The sequence below is a fragment of the Corapipo altera genome, unplaced genomic scaffold (genome assembly GCF_003945725.1).
Source record: "Corapipo altera isolate COAL_440 unplaced genomic scaffold, ASM394572v1 75, whole genome shotgun sequence".
In the NCBI taxonomy this organism is placed as follows: domain Eukaryota; kingdom Metazoa; phylum Chordata; class Aves; order Passeriformes; family Pipridae; genus Corapipo; species Corapipo altera.
The window spans coordinates 5,185,647-5,213,499 of NW_020884887.1; the positions used below are offsets into that span (position 1 = coordinate 5,185,647).

Genomic DNA, 27,853 nt, shown 5'->3' on the forward strand with positions numbered 1-27,853 from the left:
TGCACACACAGAGTGGGTAAAGATAGAAATTCATTGGTCATAACGATATAGAAAATTTGAAGCATCCAGAGTAGTTCCAAAGTGGTTCCATTTTTGTTTGTTCCAAAGGTGTGTACAGATGTTGCGGGGGAGTGAAACCCAGGGCCCAGGCTTACCCTGCTCAGTCAGTGATGCTGGGGCTGGCACCTGGCAGAGCCCAGCTGACCTCTCTGCCCCCCTCCAGCCCTGTGGGCTGCTGGGCTCCAGGGACAGACTGAGCTGCTTCCAGGGCCAGCTGCTTTCCCACTCTGGAGAAAGCAGGAACAGACCTCCCTGCCCAGCCTTGCTGCACCAGGAGCTCAGGGGAAGCTCATTCACACATCCCTGAGTGCCTCAGTCTGGGCACAAGTCAAGCTTAGGAGTTTCAGCCCAGCCCAGCTCTGCCCAGGGCTCCCCTGCAGCAGCTTGGACACCTTTGCTCTGTGGTGTTCCAGGTTTTAGGGAAGATTATTAACATTTATACTGATCCCAAGCCTCTAAGCCTTCCCTGAAGCTGAAGAGCTCAGCTCAGGTTCCGCAGCAGTGGTTCCACAGCTGATCAGCCCCCTGGCCCTGCACAGGCCTGGGCCAGGTCAGCCTCTGCCTGGCTACCATAGGCCTCTGCCTGGCAACCCCTTCTCCAGCAGCTCTGAGGGGCAAAATCTTTCTATACATCCTCCCATCCACACACCAAACCATTTGCCCCAACTTCACCACTGCAGGAAATTCAGCCTTGCACAGAAGCTTTACTCCAGTAAAGTCTCAGTCTCAGTTGCAGCACAGGGAAATCCCAGAGGCCAGTGGTTGTTATTTACTTAAGTGACATTTTAATTATGCAGAAGATGTTGGAGGATGCACAAGCTGCAAATTAGGGCTTCTCTCCTCTTCTGACAATGATATTTTAATTCCCATAGACTTAATACTCACTGCAGACTTGAGATGGTTCACGAGCAGGTACTAAACTAAAAATGCAGCAGGACAGAGTTAAATGATGAAAAAAACCCTCCAGAGCTGCAGAGACAAAAATGAAAATAAAGCACCAAACCCACTGTGGCTGGAAAGGCTTTTCCTTTCAGGCTTGTTAGTGAAAGGCTGAAGCTCCTTAATTTCAGACACATACAGACTTCCTGAAATGAATTCAAGATGACACCCAATAGCCAAGACAGCCACTGCTAATTATTTAATTACATCATGTATTGAAACCTGCATGGAGACAACTGAAGAATCTGTCTCCAATGTAAACACTTCAGCATTGATAAAAACCAGAAAGCAGGAATTACAAAAGGCACCTTCTCTAAAATCTGAATGAACCACCTCAGCAGAACCCATTTATATATCACAGACTGGTTTGGGTTGGAAGGGACCTCAGAGATCATCTCGTTCTATAAATACTTCAAACTCTTCAAGGTCCAGGATGCTGTGAAGACCTTTTGCAATCAACTCATGTTTGCCACTGTGGATATCTGCAACATGAATGAATCTCACACAAGCAAATTTAATTTGATGGTACCATGACAAAGTGTGTAGGTGTAAAGAGGCACAAGAATTTTGTTGTTGCCTTCAGAAAAATTAATAACAAGTACACGAACTGTGCTGTGAGGGTGGCCTCAGGTTAAATTACTCATATTGCTCTAAGCAAGGCCAAAAATCAAATGTTTCCAATTATTATTGTCTTGCAAGTGTGTTATTTGTGGGTGGCTGGAAGCACTTTTAACTACAAAAACCACCCTGAGAAGGACTCAAACAAGGCAAGAACCTCACAAACCAAACAACCACCAAGCCTTTATTACAAAGAACCAGGATTCCAGAGCTTGTGTCCACGGTGCTGCCAGTCACAACCACCTGCTGAGCAGATTCCCTAATTCCCAGGACACCATGAGCCTTTGTTCCTGGCCTCAGGTGGGTGAGTGTTTGGATTCACCTGAACTGCTTCCTAGAATTTTGTTGCCAGCACTGAGTGGGCTAAAACAAGGAACCTCCCTTTTGGATGAGCCAAACACCGCATGGGAAGGGAAAAAATACTTAAAAAAATAATAAATCACACACTGGACACAGTTATCACTACTAGAAGTCAAATGACTTGCTTTACATCCACATTGCAAATAATTTCACAAGCAGGGAAATGAATATACTGAGTCTCATCCCCTGGGGAGGGTGAAGGGTGTTTGGGATCCTGTCGCTGGGACGTGCAAGAACACGGGCAGAGCCAGACTGAATCCATGTTATCTGTTGTTGTTTGGGTTTTGAACAAAATTGATGGAGTATGAGCCAGTTGATGAATCCTGTTTTATCTGGAAGTTTTCTGTTGACAGGCCAAAGGGGCGGAGAACTAAATTCCCAAGATCCTTCAGTTTGCCTGCAATGAAAATCCAAGAGAACATGGTGAGAACTGAGCAAAAAGAAAACTCCCATTGAATTATGCCCAACTACAGTCCAGCTCTACTGATTTACCCATTAATTTCAGGTAATGCTGTGGAAATTTCTGCATTTTGTTAATATTTAGGCTCTTAGCAGGAATTAGAAATCATTGTTAAATATTCACAGGGTATGACAGTTAATAAAATCTAAAGACTTCTCTCAATATATATGTATCATACAGGCTTTCTCACTCTAGAAAATTAATCTTGCTACACCTATAAAAGGGGAAGGACAACAAAAGGACATATTTTAAAACAAATCATATATAGAAATGATAGAATAGATGAAATGAGAAAAGAAGCAGAGGTAACAACTTCACTGTTGGCTGAACAGAGGGTGACTGAGCCCCTGGCATGACAAGACAAAGGAAGAAGATGGTCAGTTTTCCAAGAAAAACATTATTTTCCTCCTGGCTTCACTGATGAACTGTAGACTGATTTTCCAAAGAACAAACAAGAGAAGTCTGGACAAGTTGAAGCCTAACCTGGGTTTGCATCCCCAGACTACACACAACCTTCCCAAAGCCTTCCACCTGCACTGATCCCTCAGGGCAGTGAATGGATTTTATTTTGCTGGGAGTTGAATGTGACAACAGCAATAGCTGACACAGAAAATCCACCTGAGCAGCTGCAGCAGCCATTCCTACCTGAGGTGCTTCCAGTCAAGGGAAACACCTGTCACTGTGGTCACCTCACCTGGGTTCTGTTTGGTGCTAGGCCAGACTGGAGCAGTAGAATCATGGAATAGTTTGGGTTGGAAGGGACCTTAAAGTTCATCTCGTTCCAGTCCCCTGCCAGGGGCAGGGACACCTTCCACTATCCCAGGTTGCTCCAAGCCCCACCCAACCTGGCCTTGGACACTTCCAGGGATGGGGCAGCCACAGCTTCTTTGGGCAACCTGTGCCAGGGCCTCACCACCCTCACAGGGAAGAATTTCTTCCTAATATCTCATCTAAACCTACTCTGTGTCAGTTTGAAGCCATTTCCTCTTGTCCTGTCACTCCAGTTCCTGATAAACAGTCCCTCTCCAGCTTCCTTGTAGCCCCTTCAGATACTGGAAGGGGCTCTGAGGTCTCCACACAACCTTCTCTTCTCTGGGCTGAACAGCCCCAACTCTCAGCCTGTCTCCAGGGGGGAGGTGCTCTATCCCTTTATCAACTTCATGGCCTCCTCTGAACTTCACAGCAGGGAGAAAGTACAGAAACATGAGCAGGAAAGCCCCGTGTCAGTTCTTTACAGAAAGATCAAGATGTGTGCTTTGCCTGTGACTGTGCTCAAAACAGAACATATCCAAGTCTCAAAAAAAGCCAACCCTACCCCTGACCCTACCAAAGCAGCTGAGTGGTGAGACACAATTTTTCTTCAATTTGACTGTTTTTTAATGTGAGGATTAACAGGAGGTGGTTCAGGGATCTGGCCAAAGTCACTCCAGGGAGCAGCTCAGGTAGGATTAACCTCTTTGTACTGGTGGTGGGGTTTTTTTAAGATACACCCTGTTTAAGGTAAGTTAACTATTAACCTCATACCTTTATGGTGCACTCTAAAAGCATTTTGGTTATAAACCCATGAAGTTGTTTGGTAGCATCTGTGTGAGTGACAGGAATAGTTGCTATTATACTTCTGGGCAAACATTTGGTCATTGCTGAGCTTCAGGTTTGGGGTGAGACGTGTCTTTGTGTGGTGGGAGAAGCCTGGCAGAGTCTGGCATGGCTGGAGTCCCCCAGGCCCTGCAGCTGGTTTGCCTGTGTCAGGAAACTGTGAAAGGTCTTTTCTAATGCAAGGAGCAAGATGCTCTTTTCCAGGCACTCCAGAGCCAATAAACACATCCCAGATGCCTTGGGATCCTGCAGCTGGGGCAGCTCTCTGGGAGAACCGAGACCATATGATAGATTTAGTACTTTATTCTTCATCTCACTGCGACTGAATAATTCAAACAACACAGTCACAGGTCACCTTCCTGTTCTATCACTTCATTCCACAGACAGCAATGGCTCTGGGGCAGCCACACTGAATATAAATTGTTAATGAGGCAGAAGAAAGCCTTGGCTTTTCCGGGAACTCCAGCCCAGAGCTGCTCCTGGCACACATAAACCCATCATTGTAGAGAAGCAGTGTTTCCTCCTCCCCCACCTCCTTTCATCCCTAAATTAGGATCTGTAGTTAAGAAAAGCTCTCTTAGCACAGAGCCTGTGCTTGGAGGAAGGAAAAGGCACGTGGGGCTGGAACTCAGCTGCAGAGAGTCCCCAGCCATCACACACTCCTTGTCCCCAGGCAGGGTCACACTCTCCTCTCTGAGACCTTATTTTCATAGATTTTGTTCTTTTTATTTTAGAGAGACCATGCCTACTTTTCATCTGCAACTCCAGCACATTAAGTTTCTTCAACAAAGCAATATTCAGAGGTTAAAGAGAAAACTCATTGGTAAAAATCAATTTAGGCCTCAGAAGTCTGTGATTCATCACTCACCTAAACTGCAATTCAACATCCTATTGAAAAAGGCAAATGCGGGAAAAGCTTCCTCACAATTTACATTAGGATGTAACAGCCAAAATTAATTGCTATTCAGTCTTTCTGGCAATAATTCTAGTTTATTTGCTGGTATTAACGTGGTGTTTGGAAGTTGAAAAGCTACATATTGTTTAAGATTCTTTTTTGGATAAAAGACAGATTTCCTGATGAGGTCTCCTCTCTGTGTAACTTTCTGTATTATCGACATTTTTAAAGCAATAAAAACAGCAAGGGCAAATCTTTCTCCTTTCCCCAAAATGCTGAGGACTGAACTGTAGGAAACTGTATATTAGCTCTGGTTTAACTATTTAAAGTGACATCCCTATATGCACTATTGGGATTTAGCAGCTTAGTTGTAAATACAACATAACCTTCAGTATCCAAAAAACCCCCAGAAAACATAATTCTCTAGGTATGAAGCCTTATAATATTTTTGCTGATGTCAGGTAGCTGGAAAATCTCTTTTTGTCAGGAAGGCCCAGTAATGTGCTCTGAGAGCCTTCCCAGTAATACACTGATAATCCAGTACAGTTCCCTATTTTCTGCAAGGCACTCATTTATAACTCCAGTTTTTAATTTGATTTGATGAACTCTGTGTGTGTAAGATGGGCTATACACAGTGTCAAGTTCAATCCCAGGTTTTTGTATCCAATATCTTTGGTTCCCCTGTAGCTGTATCATTGTCACAGCCCCCAAGCTCCTCTAACTATCCAAACTTCCCCTCTCCTCACACCCTCTCCTCAAAAGAGTGGTCCTCCTTATCACAATAATTATAATGTCTCTAAACAAGACTTGCTTGCTGCACAAGAGCTGGAAATCGTTGGGTTTGAGGTCAGAAGAGAAATACAAAAGAAGAGAGAAAATGGTCACTGTGTGTTCACATCCTTGGACAGACACTGAGGCAGAGGATACTCATTCTATGAAAGCACAAAGGGAAAGATCCAAATGGATTTCAAAGCTACTTCCCAAATGTGCTCTAAGGTAAGTTTTCTTTGATGTGGAACTCAGAGGTCACTTCAGCCTGAGCAAACTTCAGTGACAAAAGAATTGACCTGCAAAGGCTGAATGGAAAACATGAAAATAACTTACAAACGTCAGCTTTGGAAAAGTAAGATCCTTGCAGAACACACAGCTCAAATGGACTTGGTTTGGCCAGAAAATAGGATTTTTCTAGTGACATTGACTTCATCAGTCACATGCAGCACCACTTGCACACAAGAATTCCTCCTTAGGTAGTCAGGAAGGAAGAATCTAGCCAAGAATGTGTACTCTGACTTATTTACACACAATCACTTCAGAAGTGGTTTCAGCTTCTGACAAACTATGTGGTAATGAGCTGTAGCACTGGAAAACAGGAAACACACTTGGGAAGGGAGGAAGATGCACTCTATTTATTTTGGTTTGTTTATATACAGCTCCAGTTTTCAGGACAGTGGGAGTTAGTTGGGTACCTCTGGATTTGTTTTAGTGAAAGAATAAAAGCTTAGCATTTATTTGGCTGATTCATTAAGACAAGGACCAACTCAATATCCAAACTTCAAAGGAGCCAAAACATGAACTGGGACATTCTTTCTAAAGATTTTGTTGGTAAGTTCAATTTAGTATCAGTGCTCCTGGAGCAGGCCTAGCCTGGAACTATTAGGATGCATCTGACTTGGTCTCCTGGAACCAAAATATCTGGAGTACAACCCAGATACCTGAGCTGACCCTGTGAGAAGTCAAGAAGGCACCCAGCACTGTTGAACCCTCAGTCAGAGCATCCCCTGACAGATTGCCACAAGCCATTGTCTATCCTGACACAGAACTCCCTTGGGAAACAGCATTAACAAAAGTCTGGACAAAGACAAGCGGAAACAGCTCAGAACAAATACACTGTACAACAAAAACAGTCCAAAGCAATCTCATAACCACCACACTATATCAAGTCTGTTGTCTTCCAGAATTCCCATCTAACCCTCCTTCTTCGTTGTAAGGGTTTTTCCCTGACCTCAGACAGAATAGGAGCAGTTTGTAAACCTTAGGAAGTATTTCATTCCCAGGCCCCCATGGGTAGCTCCATGACCTCACCACTGTCGCTCTTACCAACAAGATATAGGGAATCTCACAACACTTAAGAAAATGAGCTGCCCATATTCCTGACTTAATTTCAAGTGTTCTATTCAGAGAATAAATTATAGAAACCCCCTCAGTTTGTGTTACATTGGGGACCACAAGCAGTGCTAAGAATATAATATCACCTGCCTCACTGACACCATCTAATTTAACAACACATGTGACAATTTAGATGAATCCTGTCACACACAAAGGCTGTGGATGAACACAAGGTTATATGTTGTACTGTCTGCTCTTAGTCTGGTTCTCCTGGATGTTTGTAACTCTTTGTATGTTTGTAACATCATTGAGAAGGAATTTATTTCTCAAGAACCCAATTAAAATTTTTGAACTGGTTGCCAAACGACCAGTTCGTTTCTGCAATGCTAACTGCCACTTTTAAAGTTTTAACCCTTCTAAAAAAGATCACATATAGTATGAAATCTAGGCAAAAAAATAGCAGTATAGAACCAGGTTTGAATTTATTGTTTCATCCTTTGTGATTAGTGAGGCCCTTTAGAGTTCAAAAAAGATCAGGAATTTTCATATTATTTTGTGCTGAGAGCCATCCCATGTCCTACAAATGGGTCTGATCCTTCTGGAGATTTTCTGCATTTCTCATTTATTTATAGCACTATCAACCTTCTTTATTTATGGCTTGTTCTAAGTACAATGGTGGAAACAGAATCTGATCCCGTAAAGCCTTAGAAAGCCTCACTGACACTTTGCCAGGTCAGAGCAGGTACAAAGCAAGAGCAAATCAGTGTCTGCAGATCAAGAAAAGAAATTACAGAAAAATATCAGCTTCAGCAGAAGCCCTTGAAACAGTCTCTTCTTCCTAAATATATTAAGAATCAGTGTCAGAGTTAGACAGGCTGAGTTTATTTAACCTGATTCTCTGCAGAACAGCAAAACCCTGCCTTCCCCTTCCCATCACAAACCCTCCAAGCCTACTCATCTTGAAACAGCATTTCATCTCCTGCCTGTCACACCCAGAACAAGCAGAGAGCTCCTGAGAGCTGTTTCTGAAGCAGGGCAGGTACAGTCTCTCTTACACTGTCACTGGTCTTTGCTCTTTTGTGTGGCTTTTCTAAACAGTGCAAATGAAAAATCCATATTAAAAAAACTCCTCACTTGAAAAAGCACAGGGATGCCTGAACCTGTAAGAATTAACTAACCCTGTTAATGAGGAGACAACATTGACAGCAGTCTTTTTTTGGCAAGAGGTTCCCTTCAAAAGTGTTAGTTTAACCATATAATTGGGGTTTTTTATTTATTTATTTATTTCATTTATACTTAATGTTACACAGGAAAACCAACCTTGCTTGGGCACTCTAAGTATTTATCCTTTTCAAATACATCAACCCAGTTAAGATGTTATCCAAGCAATACCACACAACATGGTGAGGGGGGCACAGACATTCAGATGAGTAGTATTAATTAAATTATCTTTTCTACAAACAAGTCCTTTGTTGTAGAATTGCAAAGAATCAAGACACAATGAACTGTGCCATTAGGAAATGTAATCACACAAGGCCTGGGTAGGTCCAATTCAGTCTCCAAACAAACAGTAATGAGATACTGTATAAAACAAGGTAAACATGAAGACTTGGAGGTCTATAGGTTGGAAGTGCCACAGAAAGAATCAAATTTATTTCTTCAGACACAAGATCAAACACCCTCAGTTATTACAGCTGGGTGACTTCTTTTACATAAAGGTTTGGTGAAAGCCCTGGTTTATCCCTTCCACGGGAATGTTTGCTTTGAAGGTTTATTGCAGGGAAAGGGCAGAGCAATTGGTCTGTTTCAAACCATTTTCTCCAGCTTTTACATACTTCAATATTAAATTGTTTTAGAAGGTCTTAAGTATCCTTTCTTTAAATGTAATTTTCTTTCTGGGAGAATTATTTTGGCCAGCACTTACTGTAGGTGACACCAAGGAACAGAGAACTACAAAGAAATCAGGAGTTTTGTTTAACACAAATATTTCCTTTAAGATTTACCTTCTTAAATTTTACACAAGAGATTCTATTCATGCTTTTTAATTTTTTTTTCCAGTAGACTATGAAGGTTATTATGGAAGTTATATGTACATGCTACTTACCCAACATTTCTTTCTTTAATTTTTCATTCCTCTCTTCAATTTGTCTCGGTAATCGCTGTGGAGAGACAGAAAAACTGGAATCAGACCCATGCTTTCAATAATGCTGTAGGCTAAGATGATGGGATTTTTATACACATATCCAGGATACATTTCTCACTCCAGAAATCTATTTCTATGTGCTTATGGACACCTGTTTATCTGGTGCCTGTGACACTTATCTCAAAGTACAGCTTCTGGTAAAGCATTTTATCTGCCCTGCCAATCCCTCAAAAACTGTGTGGAAGCTAAAAATTCACATAACATTTACACATCTGTTAAAAACAAAACCTAAACATTGACCCCATATAATTAAACTTTCAGGAAAGCAGCAATAGGGATTATTTGACCACAAAACATGATCATTTCAAACTGGTTAGTTTGGCATTGAAGGTTCAAAAGTAACTGAAGTGTTGACACCAGGGTTTAAATCAGAAGACCAGTCCTGCACTCCTGAAATATAAACAGAGCTGAAATACCAGAGCAGGTAACAAATCAGGAGTCAAAGCAAAGAACTACTGTGTATTTATTATTTTAAATCTGTCATTTAACAAGGTCATGACACTCCCTAAAGCAGGATATGAAATCATTTCTAGGTACAGAAAGGAGGAAGATTTGCTGTAACAGTGAGTGGGGCAAATTTGCAGATTCTCTTGCTGCATCATTTTCATTGCCAGCAAGGGAGAAAAACTGCTGTGATATTTCTGCAAAGCAGAGGCACTTTTACCTTCCAATAAAGCAAAGCTCCTACATGTCAGATACATTAACCACATATGTGGTGTCAACATTACAGCTGAAATTGGTTTATGGTGAAATTTAGAGATTTATGATGAATACTTTAAGAAGTGTAAAACTGTCAGGATTTCCCTAATGATTTTTCAAGAGAGAAGTTTTAAGCTTCAGCCTCAATAGATTCATTCTCCCCTGAAACTTGACAAAGAGCAGGACCAACTCAGGGCAGAGCATCCTAAATCCCACTGCAGTGTAAATTGAGGGCATTTTGTACAAAGTGTTCTGCACCACATGTGAGCCCTGCCTGGAAAAATGAGGTGAAGGAGCAGAAGGTACATGTATCAGTCAACCTCTGCACTTCCAGCCACAAAAATTAAGAATAAATCACTGATTATTCTAAAATATTCCTGGAAGACGGCCAGGAGGAACAGCAGCACTTATGATTCACTGGGGACTCAGCAAGGGCTCTTTTGTGAGATTATTAAGAGGCACAGTCTCTGAGAGAAAAGGATGGTTTTGCTTGAGGTATAAAGGGCAGTGTCTGTACTTTCAGGGGGTTCCAACCAGTCTAAACAGATCCAGCCATTCCCGAGGGGCAGACTGAGAATCACAGAGTATCCTGAGCTGGAAGGGATCCACAGGGATCAAGTCCAACTCTTGGCCTGGCACAGGACACCCCAGCAATCCCACCAGGAGCCTGAGAGCATTGTCCAAACACTCCTTGAGCTCTGGCAGCCTTGGGGCTGTGCCCACTGCCCTGGGGAGCCTGTCCAGCCTTGAGCTGGTCCCACCCTGGCACAAGGGAAGCCCCTGCACAGCCCTGCAGGCAGCAAAGGTTTGCAGGTCAGCTCAGCTGCTCTGTGGAATCACACCCTTACCCATAACAGGAGTTACACAGTTAAGCAGCATATTTTTCCACCATCAGTGCAACTGATCCAGTCCCAAAGGAAATCCTTTCAGGCAAGATTTCTTGCCTAATACGCCATAAAGGCCATTTTTAATCTGTCACAACACCACAGTATGGGGAAAGGGTGAGGGAGAATCACTACTAATGATTTATTTTCCCAACTGGAGAGTTAAAACAATTAAGCCTTTCAAAAATATTTTTGTAACAACACATTCAAAGGGGTTTTAGAGTCAAATTTGCAGGTGATGCAAATAGTTTTTTTTTCTTTCTGGGGTAGAATCCATTGCAGGTTCACTGATGTGAAGCTGAACTAAAATAATGGTGCCCTTTGAAAATTTAACCAGCTATAAATAAAGTATTGGCACAGATTTGGGTGCCTAACTAAGAATTACATTTTCAAATTGCAGCCATTTATCTTTACTGGGTTTTTTTCTTTTTTTTACATTTACATAAGTAAGAAATAGTTTGGTTGTTGTTTTCCCTGCTCAGCTCTTCCCAGGCTCTCTGGTGTCCACAAACCATTCCCCTGCCATGCCTTGCAGCTCCCACTTGGATAAAAAGTGGCAACCCCTGCATTTTTCAGAGTGGCTGCCTTTCATCAGCACATGTTCCTTCAAAACCACACCTGTCTGGCTGCACCTCTACCACATCTGTCCTTTCAACAGAGCCTCTATAACCTCTTTCCAAAAACAAGAACAGCAGCCTCTAAGAGGAGTTTGCAGAAAACAGACTTCCCTTCTTGCTACCTTTGTGAAAAGCCTCTCTGAACTTGTTAAATCCAGAGCTACTTCCACACTGAGCATTAACACACTAAATATCATCAGAAAAATCACTTCCTGCTGGTGCTTTGCACAAAGAGTTACTTAAAGCTCAAATCAGCAGGTTGTGGCAGTGACTTCAAATCCCCACTGAGGAGGGATTATTTACATGTTAGGCTGGGCTTTCAGGAAGTGCTAGGGGCTGATCTTTTTTTCATCCAAGCTGACACATCCTAAAAGCCAAGGAAGCTTTTAAAGCACTTCCTTACATGTACAAAGAAATGGCCAAGATTTTGCAAGAAATGTTTCATTCTGAAGTATTTGTAATTTGATTGAAAGTGGTGAAAGTGGACACTGGAACACAGGACTGAGCTGAAGAATTACTAAGCTGCAGATTTTTTTTATATTAGAAGAAAGTAACTGAATCAGAAGAGGCTGTTTGCTAGTCACAAAGTGCCTTTCCCTGCAGGAAAAGGCTGAGGTTTTGAAGATAAATGGCAGACTTCAGTCACCATTAGTAAAATAACTCAAACTGCCCAATCCACACAGAAGGCACAGCAGAGAACAAGAAGGGAGAACAGCTAAATTGAGAAACAAAATATCAACATTTTAAACTAGGTACAAACATACGGACTGAGAGAATCCTGTCTTTTTTTCCAAATTATATAATCAAATCATCAAAAAAAAAAAAGTTATGCAAATTAACCAGTCAGAAAAATAGTTCTCCTGAAAGACAGACACTCAGTTATGAACCAGCCAGTAAGAGCTGCATTAGAGGGTAATTCTACTCTGACCTCCAAATTGCAGATCTGTATTGAAATGATGGCACTAATATGCAGCAGGTTCAGGCAACCTCTTCTAGCACATGCAGAAATACAATTAACAGCCTTGATCAGAGAACTGGAAAGTGTGTGTGTGTGAGCTGTTCAACAGCCCAACAGGTCATTAAATGCTCAGAGCTCAGAACACACATTTACTTTCACTCATTTTACAAAGGTAAAAGGAGGATTCTGCTTTATGGACCAGAGACCTGTCATGGAATTTGTGGCAGATCATTCAATCTTCCTTATGTAAAACCAGGTGAGAAAACCACTACTTGTTAAGACTTGAAAAAACAGTTATACCACTGCATAGGAAGCTGCTTAAACAAATAGCATGGAATATTTAGAATAGGAAGTCAAAATTAGATGTAAAGTTAGGCCAAAGTACAAAAGGCTTACCATGCAAGCTTCTCTGGCTTGATGAACTGATGGGTCTTTTTCTAGGATTGCCTTATAATCTTCCAGAGCTTCATCTAGTTTTTCTGTTTTTTCATATAGTTCTGCTCTCCTCAGCAAAGCTCTAATATAGTGAGGGTCTAATTCCACAGCTGGAAAACAAAACCAAAGCACAGTATTTTACTTGAGACATTTCTACACCCCTTAAACGAATTCTTAAGTGTGTGTATTAAATTCTTAAGTTACCTTTATAATGTAACTTAGAATCAAGCAGAGCTTAAAAGCTAAGTCAGAATTCAGAAAGGCAAACAGCTGCCTGGGAAAGTCTCATGCAAATGATCATATTTCACTTAATGTCCATAATCTATCACAGATGGAAGTGATTTATAATGTACAAACATTTAATTTTGCAATACTATATATGCAGAGATTCTAACTAATGCTTCAGAAAGTTTAAGGACCTGTAAGATATTTCAGCTTCTGTGTATTTAACAAGTGTATATTATTTGATCACAGATAAAGTTAAATATACCTGAAGATACACATAGCAGGGAAAATAAGCATTTCCATGCTTATCTCAGTTCAAGTTGAGACAAACTCCAGGAGAATCACTGGTGCTGTTCTGAATTTAGTATCAAACTGTCAAAATTGGGTTGGGAATCCACAAACAGTTATTTTAGCTTTACAAGTCAGCAGAGGGGCATCCTAACTGCATTTAAGCTCTTCCTCTCCTCGTTCCCTTGGCAGCCATGACTGTTTTCAGTAGCAGTTCAGACTGAATGCTAAACTTAACAGGAACCTCCAAATGGTAATTCCTCAAGAACTCCTGAATCCATACTTCATCACAAAAAAGAGGGCATATGAAAGATTTTTCATCACAGAAAGAGGGAATATGAAAGGTCTGTCCATTTTGTGATTACTGCCCATTAAAATGGTTCTAGGGACAATTAAATCCAGGATTATCTAACTAAACATTCTAGCTTATTTCCTCTGGAAGGACAAAGGCAATGCTACAGTCAGCAAGTGCAGGCTAGTGTGAATTGCTCTGCTGTGCTCCAAGTGTTGCACTGCAGTCTGTAAGTCCCTGGGGAGTGTCAGGCACTGGCAGTTTTAAGTCTCTCTGCTGCAGAGCAGATTGATTCCCCTTCAGCCACTACAGAATTAGAACTGTTTTTTAAACTGCACCACCACCAAAGCAAGCCAACCCCCCCAGTGACAGAGGCCAGCTGGGATTTGGTACCTTCAAGAGTACTTTTAGCATGTACAAACTCATATTTACTGTACAAGCAGTACTGGCACACAGCCACTGGATTAGTTTTCTGATTGGTAATTTGGGCTTTTTTCCCCAGCTGTCATGGGGAGTTTAACAAATATTCGAGTGTGGGTGAGTGGGTGGGAGCAATAAAGCAAAGCACAGCTGAAATGATTCCACCAGAAGGTGCAGAGAGAAAACTATGCAGGGCAAGAATGGGAGAGCACAAGCCCTTGTGACAAAGCAAAAGCTGTGCAGAAAAGGGACTTGATTATCCTTTTAACTCTATAGGGCCTCACAGTTCTTTGGAATCTGGGATTAAACCAAGATTTGGCAGGGAATGGCAGGTGGAAGTGGGTTTAAAACAGTAGGTGTAAGGAAACAGTTTCCATAGTAAAAAGACTTTCCTCTTAAAAAGAAGTACAAAGAGCAGCATTATTGGTACAAGAGAATTATTCCAGACAGGAAAAAATTGATAGACATTTAAAAAAGAAATAATACAAATCAGGTGTGTTCCATCACAGCTTTCCATTAAATTCTTTAAACACCCTCATGCCCAAAATTACAGCTCTGCAATAAGGCACTAACTGGCATAATTTATGCAGGAGAGATCTGGCAGAAGAAGAAGAAAAAAAAAGTGGTACCTTTGGTGCAGTCACTCAGAGCAGCTTCTGTCTTGTCCTACAAAGAACACAACACAGTTTTGTTAGATTTAAGTCATATTTCTTCATGATGGTGGTGGAGTCCCCATCCCTAGAGGTGTTCAAGGAATGACTGGATGTGGCACTCAGTGCTTTGGGCAGGTTGGCAACTTGGTGATGGGTCACAGATTGGACTTGATGATCTTGGAGGTCTTTTCCAACCTCAGTGATTCTCTGATTCTTGGGAAACAGATTATTTACAACTGCAAATAAACAGGTTTGTGTGGCATTCCAAAGAACTGCGATATTTGTGTAATCAGGGATCCTATTTTCATCTAAAGTAAAAGGTTTTAAAGAAAATAAATCGGGCTGTTCTGAGCCTGTGCTGTTGATCTGAGCAGTAGGAATCTTTCTGCTCTCAATATTTTCTCCTCCATGACCAGAAGCTGTCTCAGGGAAGAATGCCTCACAAACTAAAATGGGAGCAGCAGGTATGGAAGAACAAATTTATGGGGAAGTTATTAAAAATATGAATCAGTTTTCAGAGTAATGTGTTGGTCTGTTGGGTTCCACCAATCTGGTGGAGATACACTAGTCCTTGTATCATCTTGGGCTCCTTTGGGGATCACTGGATTAGCTTCCCATGGATACAAATAGTTAACATTTGGATCAGTTTTTCAGTTTACAGCTTTCATATTTGAAATATACACCTGCATCTTTTAATACAGATTCTGTTTTTTTCTTGCCTGCTCAAACAGCTCAGTATCCCAACAGCAAATCAGATAATTCCAGCCAAACAGGAATACTCTATGCTGAGTAAGAATTTATTTATTTATGCCTAAGTATGGCTGCAAGGTACATTTCTAAACAGAGCTACGTCTCTCAATCCTGGAGGAACGCTGCAAGAAAGCTGCTTTTCCAGGACAGTAAACTGAGAACAGGAGTTACTGTGTTATTTTTCTGTTTCAAGTGCAACTTCCAGGTTTGTATTCATCTGCGGTAAAAACAAGTGTACCAGGAATTCTACTGGGAGGAGGACAGACTGAGCAAAACCTGCAAACAGCTTTATCCTTTGCCCTCCTTTCTGCACCCCTAATCACTTCATTATTGCATTTGTCACAGAATCAATACACAGTATTGCACAGAATAAAAAGAACACTCACCTGTTTCATTTTTGCAGCAGCTCTGTTTGAAAACAGAACAGCCCTGTCTTTCTGGAAGCAGGCTGGACAAATCTGCAGAGCCTTTGTGTAAGAGTCTTCTGCCTCTCCATAATCTGCAGATGCAATAGAAAAAAAAAAAAACCCAAACCAAACCATTTATTTCAAATGCATGAACCACATGGCTGAAATTTCTTTGGAGACATTTCTCCATGTATGATGCAGTATTAAACCAGAATCAGCACCAGCTCTCTAAGTACATTACTAAGTAGTACATAGATCAAACACAATTATTTTGAAATTCACATCCTTATAAAAGCAGTAATATAGTCCTGAGCTCAGTATGACAAGTGCAGCATGATGTGTGTGTAATTCTCATCCCTGAAATTGTTTCCTTCTATTTGAGTACCAGCCTTACAGGCAGAATCTCCTTACATTAAGTGTATCCTTGATACGAAGGGAAGCATGTGCTGAAACATGTCACTGTACTGATACCTGTTCAAAGCAACTGCAGAGAGATTTTACTGCCACACAGGTGCTTCAAAGGCTGTGTGTTTGTGATGAGGAAGCACTTTGGCAGGCACAGGGACACTGAAAAGATCTGCCAAAGAATTTATCAAGCAGAAGCTGTGGATGAGCCTTCACAAGATGATTCAGCCAACGGTGCAGGCTTGTGGCCTTCATGGGCTGGGCAGTTTCCTTCTGCTGCTCTGATGCTTCCCAGAACTGGTAAATCATTCCCCAGGAATCCTTTTCTCTCAGCACACAATAAGAGACCTCCAGCAGGAAGGCCACTGTCTGGTTATCAGGGTACAACAGTTCCTTGGTTGTATCCCTGCTGACTGAGGAAAATAGGAATCTGCATTTCCTGGTTTCTTTGTGAATCCTCCACCCATGGAAGGCTGGTGTCAGAACCACTCCCCCCATTATGCTTTTTAATAAAAAGCAGTGTACAAAGGTACAAGAGAGCTACAGACCCCCAAGTCCTGCATCATTTCCAAGCACGTGCATTAGCTGAACTCAGAGCCCAGGGGAAGCCTTTTCTGATCAGTGTAAGAAACCCCAGCACTTGGAAGGCAGTTCTGTACCACGTTCCTGGATCAAACACTCAGCTTTCATGGGAATCCTCCTTTAGTAATCCAAGTCTTTGCTATTTAAACAACTCTAAAGGAGGTCTGGTATCTCTTTATTTTCTCTAGAGCTGGATGAAAAATGAATTATGTGATAAAATTGAACAAGGATAGGTGTGAAATCTTCCTATGGGTTTCCTGCAACATGACCATGATGGCTGACTATTAATCTAAGCTTCTCTAACATCCATGAGGTGTTAAAAGATTATCAACCCACCTCCTTTCTTGAACTGCTCATTTCCTTTCTCCTTCAGCATTGTGCTCTCCTTTCTTCTTCTCTACAAAAGAAAAGACAATGTCTCAAAGTATTTAATTGAAATGAACAAGTAGGTCAGCTGTAGTTCCAAATAAAGTATGAATGGAAATCAGAATAAAACATAACCTGAAGAATTTTAAGTACTACCAAGCTTGCTTGCTTGTAGCCACTGTGACATGATATACTTTATATATCCATGAAACACTGGAGTGTAACAACAAGGCAATTAAAAAGCTCCAGTTCATGGACACCAGTGTGCAGGAAGAGCATCCACAGTGAATTACATGGTTTAAACCAATCTGTTAGCATTTTAGCTGACTGTTTGCTTCTCCTTTCCAACTGAATTTAATTCAGTCACTGCAGGTCAACTACACAGAATATCTTTTAAATGTAAAGTTTTGCTTGAAATAATTCCACCCCAGCAATCTCCAGTTACTTTCAGGGATGCACAAAGCACGTTGAGCTGATTGCATTAGAAAAGGTCCATGGTTGATACTGCCCTGAAAGATTTCTTAGGCAGAGAGTGACTGACCCATCAGAACCAGAGACAGGAGGACTGTTCTGTTGTACAGTGAGTATTGCACATGCTGAGCAGAGTTGTGTTTTCAACCATGAATATCTTGGCACAAGTGGAGTTGACATGGGGGCTCTTTGCCTTTGACACAGAAAACACAGGATGTCATCGAGCCACCCCTTCAACCTACTGACAGTGGAAGTGTTTCACAGGCAGACATTCCTCTCACCAGTGAAAACAAAGCAGTTGTTTTTAAGACTCAGGAACATCAAAAAGCAGTGCCTGAGTTCGTGAGTCATTTCTATGGTAGAAAACTGATCATTTGACCACTGATTTTCCTCCCAACACACAAAGGACTTAAATCAAGGTGTCTGTAAATTACAGATCACTGAGCAATTAAAAAGCCAGCACTAGGGAAAGGAGCAGTTTCCTTTCCTGCAGATTGTGTGAATCAAGGATTAATGCAATTATCAATATCGCACAGAACATCTCCTTGGAAACAGCTAAATATAGTCCTGTGTGTGGAGCACTGCACCACTCACAGCTATGCCAAGGAGCTGACAAACAATGCAAAAGCAGAGCTTCTCTCCTCCAGCTTTTATTGGTTTGGGGAATTAATTCACCTGACCATTGTCACCACCTTGGTAGTAACAGATCACAATGCTCTGCAAACCAGGCTCAGTGGAAGAGCACTCAGTTGTGACACACAAAATTAACAGCAAAATCTCATCTCACCCTTTCCATAGGTGCCCAGATCATGAAATTTGTTCCTATTGCCCATTAAATATGTTTTCTAATACTCATTGCTCCTTGCATTTAAAAAAAAAAAAAAAAACACAAAACAAAGAGCAGACAAAAACATGCCCCACTATTTAGAAAATGCCTTTCCTTGGGGTGGGCTGACAAATCCACCCAAACCCTTCCACAATGCACCAGTGTCCATGGGCTTTCTAAATATGAGCATACAAATTCAACACTTCAGGCTCAGGCTGCATTAAAATCCTGAATTCTTTGTATATATGCAGGACTCTGCTGTTCAGCAAAGGGAATATGGAACTGCTACATCTAAATTTTCAAAGAACAGACAGAAGAGCTCCAGCAAAGTCACTGTCACACACAGCTGGGCCTGCACAGAAAGGGGTTTTTAAATCATCTTCAGTGCACACAAAGTGAAAGTTGGCACAACATTTTCATACCAGTGAACAAAGCAGCCAGATCCCAGCACAGAACAGGTCTGGAGATGATGATCCTACTGGAAAGATCTCCATAGACAACCCTCATTCAAGAAAAGAAATGCCTGAAACACAAGCCCTACTGACTTCATTGCTCATGACCTATTTAGAAGTGGCCTTTCAGTGCCATTAGCTGATTCACTGCAGCACAGGGTTGAGTTACAGCTCTACAAGAACGAAAGAATTTTTTTTATAAACAGAACTCCAGCATGGTCACGCTATTCCTGAAGCAGAAAGCCTAAAACCAAGGAATACTGGATGAAAAGTTTTACCTGTACTATCATTATTTTGTTTCTTTTTATTAAAATTATTACAAAATTTTCACCCTAGTTATGTATTAAATGCTAATATAAACAGTGATTTGCAGCAAGAAAGATTCAGAAGAAGCAGCTTTATATTAAAAAAAGAAGAGTAAAAGGACCAACAACAAAGAAACAAAGCAGCATTTTTAAAAGCACCATGTATGGTTTTGCAACCTACTCAGCTCCCTGCAAAGCAGCAATGCAGTCCTAGCTCAAAACCTGTATTTCTGTTAGAGCCTGACCAACATTTTCAAGATATTCCTGTATTATGAGTTTCAGTTCCAAACTGTTTAAATTTTCAAAGTATTTTTAAAAAAGGCAATGTCTGTAGGGTACCTCATGCACCACTCTGGGTTTGCATTTAAAGTATGACTGACCAATAAGCAATATATAAAAGCAAATTTCTCTGGCTTTTCCACAAAATGTAAAAGCATAAAAAATATATCAGCCCCTCACATCCTAAAGGCATTGCCCTCAAAGGCAGGCTGTGTGATTGTGAAATAAATACATAATTTATTCCTCCACATATACATTTCTTTAACAGAAAATCCTAACACGAAACAGTAGAAAGTCAATTATTCTGCTGAATTTACATTTAAGCTGAAAGGGCTGCTCAGGGGAGAACTTGTGTTCTATTTAAATTCAGGGCAAAAACCCCAAAAAACTAAACCACCGTGAGAAGACACAACTCTTCACTCAGGATGTTAAATTTCCAGCTTCCATGGACTACTGCAGAGTGACTGGTCATCACTGTACTGTGATCACATCAGTCCAGAGGGAAAAAATTGCAAGTGACTTGTCCCTGGGACAAATTTTGCACAATGTCACTTCAGTGTCCCCACCCACTCGTTTTTCAGGAGAAGATTTCAGTAGCTGCAGGGCAGGCTGCCCTTTCCTCAGCAGGGAAGTAGGTCAGCCTGAACTCCTGGAATGCTCTGCCTAAGGAAAAGCCATCTCCCTACTCCATTCCCTGAGGCTGCTCATGTGCAACATTGGGGTCAGGCACAACTTCCCCAATTTACACTCCATTCTGTGATTTTCTGCTATTCAAAATCAGTAAAATCTTAAGGTTTGGGGTTTTTTTCAAATTTTGTTAATGCGAAGATGACAAATTCCAAGTGGCAGTTAGTACAAAGTAAAAAAAAAATAATTTTTTATAGTCCAGAAGGAATTAACTACCTGTAACTAGTAAAATGATTTTTAAAGGATCTAATTAGAAATGTTTAGATTTGGATACTGAATTACAATCCCAGACTCAGAAGAAATTAGTATTTTAACACAAACCTGCCTGGCAAGTCAGTGGTACTGAAGAAAGGTCTGATCTGAAGTCATGACAAAGGACACCTTGGCCTAGTGACAATAAAGTGCAATTCCAAAGTAAGGCCATCACATACAGTCCCTGCACCTCAGCTACTCTGACAGGGTTAAAAACAAAAGCATTTAAAGCATTATTCTGCTATGAGAGAAGAGAGCAACCTACACATTTTCCCTGTTAGGATGGGAAGTAACCAATACAATAAAAGTGCTGGAAGTGAAATCCTTAATCAGAGCCAGTGGGAGCTGAAGGACAAAACACCCTCAGGTTGTAACGATTCCAACTATCCTTCCTCTGGCTGTTCCTATGCATTTTGTTTGATCAATTGATTCACCTTTGCCAGGGAACCGTTCTTGGCTCCAAATCTGGCAGGAGCAGCAAACTGTGCTCTCTCTCCTCTATTTTCACAGTGACAATGCACACCTGCCCCTCACACTCCCCTCTGGAAGGTCGCCAAGAAGCAGTGAATTTAAATTACTGGAGTTCAAGTGGGGTACAGAAACAAGGAATTTAAGCAGATAAGGAACATACTTTTCAGCTTCAAATACCAATTCTAAAGTCATTCATTAGCAGTCATCTGCTTCCCCCTGCAGTTTTGGGAAGCTACTGCTGTATCCTGCATTCAAGGATTTGAATTTCAATTTAAGGTTGGAGTCCCCCCAAAAAACCCCATTTTTTCACATCTTGAAAAGAGCCAAACCTGCCCTGGACACTTCAGAGGTCACAGAGCAATGAGCCCTGGCAAGACCTGGCCTATCCCTGCTCCCTGTAATCCGTGGGAAAGACACATCAGCCTTTCTACTGCCAAATCACCATCTTTTCCCAAAATTGGAACCAGCACTTCCAGACACAAGGAAGGAGGTCAGAGCCCTCCCTGACAGCTTAAGTTAACATGCCAGACTAGCTGACTATTCCTGAGTGACAATATGTGCCATTCACTCATCCTGCTCCAGAGGCAACAGCCTTGGGGAGAAAAGATGGAGCTGACCACTGAATCCATCACCTCAAGTGGAAAAGGGCTCAATTTGACAGGAAAATGCAAAACTGAATATAGCACTTAAATCAGATAGCAGCACTCAAAGGAAGATAATTATATACTTTTTTGCACTCTTTGTATTAAACTGCCATCCAGCAAAAGACTTCTATGTTTGCTTAATAATGTAACTCAGAGTTATAAATCACACGGGGAGATTATAATTCCAGATTTTATTAAAATTCTTCTTATCAGCTCTTGGATTAATTGCTCTAGCAGATACAGATATACTTCTCAAATGTTCTTCTCCAAGCTTGGATTAACTCAGAAAATATAACAGGATGTTTTATTCTATTTTGCAAGCCATAGGACAAAGGCAGGTTTAGTCCAGCAATCCATCTTTTCTTCCAGTTTGACCAAAACAATAAATATTTAGTGTAGGTGCTGTACTGTCTACTGGATTCAGGTTATTAAAGCAGGTAATTTGAATAAGGGGATCACCTTTTATTATATTTCAGAAGATTGCACTGTGACACCTTTGAAACCTGTCTTGCAAGTTTTATTGCTATACAAAATAATTGTGAGTGCTGATGAGAATTGTTAACAAAATATATATTCCTTATTGGTATTTATCATTAATTTATGTAATAAGTTTTACATAGTCACTTGGATTATTTTATGTATTAATAATCTGGGTTTTTTTGGTCCAGCCACATAATTCTTCCTGGAAAGAGCTCTGAGACCATCTCCAGGTGATCAACATCTAAAGACTGTTCCAAAACACAACTTGCAGTGCTTTGCTTGCAACCTTGGCTTTTATTTTGTAAACACTACAGAAAAAACCAGCAACTCTAACACAATCAAACATATTATATTGGACAGATGAAACTAGGAAAACACCAAATGCTGAAATGAATGACTACACCTATATTGGAGAAGAAATCCCAGGGCAGTTGTTCAACCCCTGGAAAAGCCAATTCTATAGATAAGCTTTTATTTATGGAGAACAATGGGATCACCCTGAAGGCACAGGGAAGAAAGGAAGGGTGAGGAGGGGGGCAGCTTAAAGGAAATTTCTTAAGACAATATTCTCTTACATATCCTTGAGCTTCTGCACAAAACAGGGGAAAAAAAGAAAGAAATTTTACTGCTTAGCTCAGAAAGAATCTCAGGGTTAACTCAAAAATGCTGCTTCTCAAAATCAGTTTCACTTAATTCGAACAGAGTGGCTGACAAGACACTAATGAAGAATCTCCTCTACCAGAGCTGTGTTCCTTGTCCTGCTGACACATTTCCCACTGTTAGAACAGACATGGACTGTGATTCCAGCCAGCTGGAATGTCAGTGGACATGGAACAGCCCAGAGAAGGGAACTGCTTTGGAGGAATATTAGATATTTATTGCAGTGTACTACATCCAAAAAAAAGAGCTTCCTAGGCCAGGTGCATAAGTCCTTGCCAGACAAGGCCCCAAGAACAAGACAACATCTGTCACGATGGAAGAGCACGAGGGATTTAGAATGAAGGATTCAGAATGAAGGATTCAGAATGTTGTACTGGATAAACTCCTAATTAATGGGTGTCCCTCCAGAAGAGGATGGGGCAGGCTGGAACAATTACCATGGAACAGCTGTTGGGTGTCCTTGGATTAATCCTGCAGACCAGACCAACGTCAAAGCCATCACTGTCAGTGACAACTAACCAGAAAAATCTGTTTATAATGCATCAAAAGCAATTTACTGCTCAGTGCCTCTGCTGAGGCAGCAATCAGAATGCTTTGGAAACAGCAACAAAACCTTATAAAAGTCATTTTTGGTTTTAATTCTTAAAAAGCTCAGAATTGCAAGCCCAGCCAAATAACCAGGCTCAATGCTGCATCTGTTTTTCAGAATATTTCTTGCAGGTTTGTGTCTTAATATAATTTCAAGCTCTTATTTTCCTTCACTGTGCAGAGAATATTTCTTATGGTATCGATACTGTTTCCCTGGGAGGAATTCTCGGTGCTTAAAATTAGAAATCTCATTGTAAGGGGCTCCTGAAATATAACTGAAGAAAATACACAAACAATTGTTCCTTCACTCTGCAGCAGCTTCTGCACAAGTGAGTATTTCTACTCAGAGCTGCTGCTGTGGAAGTTTGCACACCAGGATACACATAAATACACAGAACAAGGACTAGAATCTGCCTTTGCACTTCCAGCATAAATTAGAGACTTTTTCTACAGCCTATTACTGGGGAAAAACACTCGATAGAACTCGTTTATTAAAGCTGCTGAAACACAGCATTGGTCTTAGTTTACAAAAAGCCCAACAATCTATTAAGGTGTAGCTCCATAAATTTGATCAGAGCAGGGCCAACATCCAGCTCTCCTTATGACCCGAGCCCACAGTTTATGGCTGGGGCTGCAACAACAGTTCATAGGGAGTTTTTCTTATTTAGACAAGCACTCTAATGGAATCCATCTCCCCCTGTGCCAACACGAGGCTGCTGTTTGATGTCTGCTTTTACCAGCACTGCCCTTGATCTAAAAATACAGCTTTATTTTTCATGTGAATCAGTCCCCTGAGTGGTTCAGTGCACATTCACACAGAGGTGGGCCAGCACAACACAGGAGGCTGTGGAGGGATGAGAATAACCCATCAAGGACTGCCTGAGGAGCAAACACAGCACTGCTGAGTGTCTGCTCACAACCTCAGCAGCCAAATAAACACTCCTGAATATTTCTGCCTCATTTTCTGCAGCTGCAATTTAAAGAAAACAATCACGTTGCCCATTTTCTCAAAAAAAAAAAAATCTTTTGAGTAACTTGGAAGGAGTTTTAAAAGCTCTGAATAAATGAATGTACAGCACTGTTTTCAGACTGTGACTGCAGTATTTTTTTCTTAAAAGCTGCATCATTTAACAGATTCTTTTAATAATCAGAATGTTTCACTTTTAAAAATAAATTTGGAGCCATCAACACCAAGTACAGTGAGAAGAGTTGGAGCAGCAATTGAGGAATGGCCCATCCCTATGGTTTTACTACAGAGATGCAAGGTGGTGCAGGGCAAGATAGTTGTAACAGCTGTGTAAGCTTCTAATTTTTCTCTGGATTCAGGATTTCTCAAGCTCTGCTTGTAAGAGATACCAACAATATTTTGTTGTAAAAAATAGCTACATTTGAAAGACTGTTCATATAATCAGAAAGCTCTTTATGGAACATAAAGAATTGCCAATCTAATACTTGTGGTGATAGTGAGAGACAGAATCCCTCTGTTTGGTCAGATATAATCACAAGCCAAGCTGAAGGGCAGAATTGCTCAGTACCACTGGAAATAAACCTACAGAAAGGTGAGAGCTGCAGCTGCCTCAATACTTTCTCTAAAGAAATCTTTCCAGCTTTCATCAGTTACTATTTTGCACTCTCATAGCACCTTTAAGTGGAGTTCCACAAAGCTGAATCCAAAGATTCAACAGTCCCAATTCTTTTGCTCACTTGACAGGAGGCAAAGATCAAGGTGCAAAATTAAATGATTATGCAACAATACAATGGAAAGAAGAGCAACATGAAAATTAAGACACCCAATTTCCAGGCCTGCTGCTCTAGAATTTCTGGGGTTTAATTCTATGACATAATTTCCCTCCGGTTTTTAGCATTTTTTTCTTGAAACTCTCAAGTTGCCTTCAAGTTCCAGGCTACTGCAGCAGCCTCAGCGTGACTCATGATGACAGTGCTCCTTGTGCAAACAATAAATACAAGGAGAAGAAAGGGACTGTTCAGTCTAAACTGGAAAAGACAAAAGGGCAAGGAGATGTTTTTGTGTGACGAGCAGGCCAAAGACAGTGATTATTGCCCCCTGTTCAGCACCTGAGAGCTGCATGTGGAGAGTGCCCTGCTTTGGTGAGTCCCCCCTGTGCAAAAAAAAAAAATCCCAGAATTAAACAAACTCCCTCCTACAACAACAGCAAGACACTGACTTCCCAGAGGGTCCCAAGATGGTCAGAACCCTGGAGCTCCAATAAAAGAAATTCTAATCAAATACAGGACAAATGTTTCCAGTATGAGTGTAGTTAAACACCAGGACAGGGAGCCAGAGGGGAGTTTTATGTTGGGAGGCAGGTTTAATGCAGCATCTTTACTCTCCCAATATTTGCCAACTAAAGCTGAAAAAAAGACCAGAAAAAAAATTCATAAATGAGCAGAAAGCCCTCCACCATCTGCCACAAGGATAATAACCAGCAGAAATTCACTGGATTACTCATGTGAGCAGTCTAATCCTGAAAGTGATTTAACAAGTCAGAACAAAAAAAGTTCTTTTTTCTAACTACTTGATGACCATAATATCTTAGAACCCTGAAAACCAACTGCTGTCAAGTGACACCACTGACTGAGAGTCAAAAAATTGGTTCACACGGACTCATAGGAGAGTAAACACCATTCCAAAGGCTGTTGGACTTCCCCTAAGATCCAATTCCTTACTCCCCACAGCATTATCCATATTACCCAAACATTTTGTCCAATGTAACTGCACTGAAAGTAAACAAACCCACACATTTAATGTGTTTTGTTTGATTAAAGCTCAAGTAATCCATAGGGATACATTCAAATTTAATCCCAGTTAGCTGGATTATATAAACCAGCCTTCCAGGAAAACTATCCTCAAACCTGCTGTGAGTTTTGGAAAAGCACCTTGCAGCTGATGGGGGGAAACAATGGATGCACACACACTAAAGTAACATGGAACAGGGAGATTTTTGTTTCTTGTAATCTCTGAGTCACAGTCACTTCTCTCACTGCTCAATGCAGACAAAAATCTGCAATGGAATGTGATGACTAAGAGCAGCAAGGAAAGCTACAGAAATATTTGTTACCTAAAAGAGGAAATTAAGAACAGTAAAAGCAGACCCATGAGGGCTCTAAAGGTCCATTTTCATGTCAGTCACAGACCATTCGAAAACTCTGCACTGAAAATCTCTCTGTTTACATTCAGCACTGGTGCTTTGGATTACCTGTTTCTCTTCCTCTGGCATATCTTTCTCTAGTTCTAGTAAGTATTCTTCATCTAGTTCTGTCTGCTTCCTCGAGCTACTCCCACCGTTCTGTACATTCCCTTCGTCATCCAGCACAGCTTCCTTTGCCTCAAAGGAGTCCTGACAGTCATGGAAACACTCATCTGTTGTGGGATCTTGGCCTGGGGATGGGGCACATCCACTCCCAGTGGTCTGGGGGTTCTGGGCATCTCTGGTGCCAGTCTCTGCAGATTTCTGGTCAGAAAGCTTTAAGTTACTGAGCAACTCTTCAGGTGGACTTGCATCTTTAAATTCTTCCATGCTGGATGCCTGGGAGGGGGTTTAGAAATGAGAAAGAAATAACTCTCAATAAGGATCATATAAAACACTTGTCAGCAAACAAATCACAGAGTGGTTCAGGTTGGAAGGGACCACAGAGGCTCATCTGGTCCCACCTCCCTGCTCAAGCAGGGCCATCCCAGAGCACATGGCACAGGGTTGTATCCAAAGGGTTCTGGAATATCTCCAGTGGGGGAGACCCCACACCCTCTCTGGGCAATGTGCTCCAGTGCTCGGTCACTGCACAGCAAAGAAGCTCTTCCTTGTGTTCATGTGGAACTGCCTGGGCATCAGTTCCTGCCCGTTGCCTCCTGTCCCATTGCTGGGCACCCCCGAGCAGAGCCTGGTCCATCCTGACACCTCCCCTCTAGATATTTATAGACATATAAACTTATTTAACTCAATTATTTATTTTATACACGTTTATAAGCCTCTAAAGTACTTAAAAATACCTTTGGCATCCCCTGAGGGAAACTGTGACCCTTCAGGGAGGGAACAACTTATCCACGACTCTACGCACTGCAGCGACACGCGTCCGGGACACTGCGGCCATGAGTAAGTGAATTCCCGAGCTCAGATTCCCAAGCCCGGCCCAGCACCGAGAGGCTGAGCCCACACACAGCCCCCAGCGCTCCTCGCCCACCCCAACCGCCCCACGGCCCCTCCGCCGCACCACCACCCCCCGAGGGGTGCCGTGCGCGGCTCCCAGGCGCACCGCAGCGCTGTCCTGGTGTTGGGGCACGGGGCGGACCCGCAGCCATCGCCCCAGACCCCGCCAGACCCCCCAAACACCCCCGGTGCCCCCGAGCCCCAGGCCCCGCACTCACCTGCGCCGGCCGCGCTTCCGGCTTCCGGCGTCCGCCCCGCCCCCTGCGCCCGCGAGAGCCACTTCCGGCCGGAACAACCAATGGGCGAGGAGGTGACGCGCGGAGGCTGCCGGGAATTGTAGTCCGGTGGGGCGGG

General features: G+C 41.8%; 1 protein-coding gene across 1 annotated transcript; it reads right to left on the minus strand.

Annotated features, from left to right (window-relative positions):
- Window positions 1–1,174: 1,174 nt before the first annotated feature.
- On the minus strand, window positions 1,175–27,765 carry TTC1 (tetratricopeptide repeat domain 1). The gene is made up of 8 exons (XM_027643203.1): window positions 27,718–27,765; window positions 26,552–26,881; window positions 17,189–17,249; window positions 15,845–15,957; window positions 14,685–14,721; window positions 12,792–12,940; window positions 9,139–9,193; window positions 1,175–2,374 (listed from the first exon to the last, which is right to left on the minus strand). The coding sequence occupies exons 2-8, from the start codon at window positions 26,870–26,872 to the stop codon at window positions 2,241–2,243; spliced, it is 870 nt and encodes a 289-aa protein (XP_027499004.1). The 5' UTR covers window positions 26,873–26,881; window positions 27,718–27,765; the 3' UTR covers window positions 1,175–2,240.
- Between the last annotated feature and the right edge of the window lie 88 nt (window positions 27,766–27,853).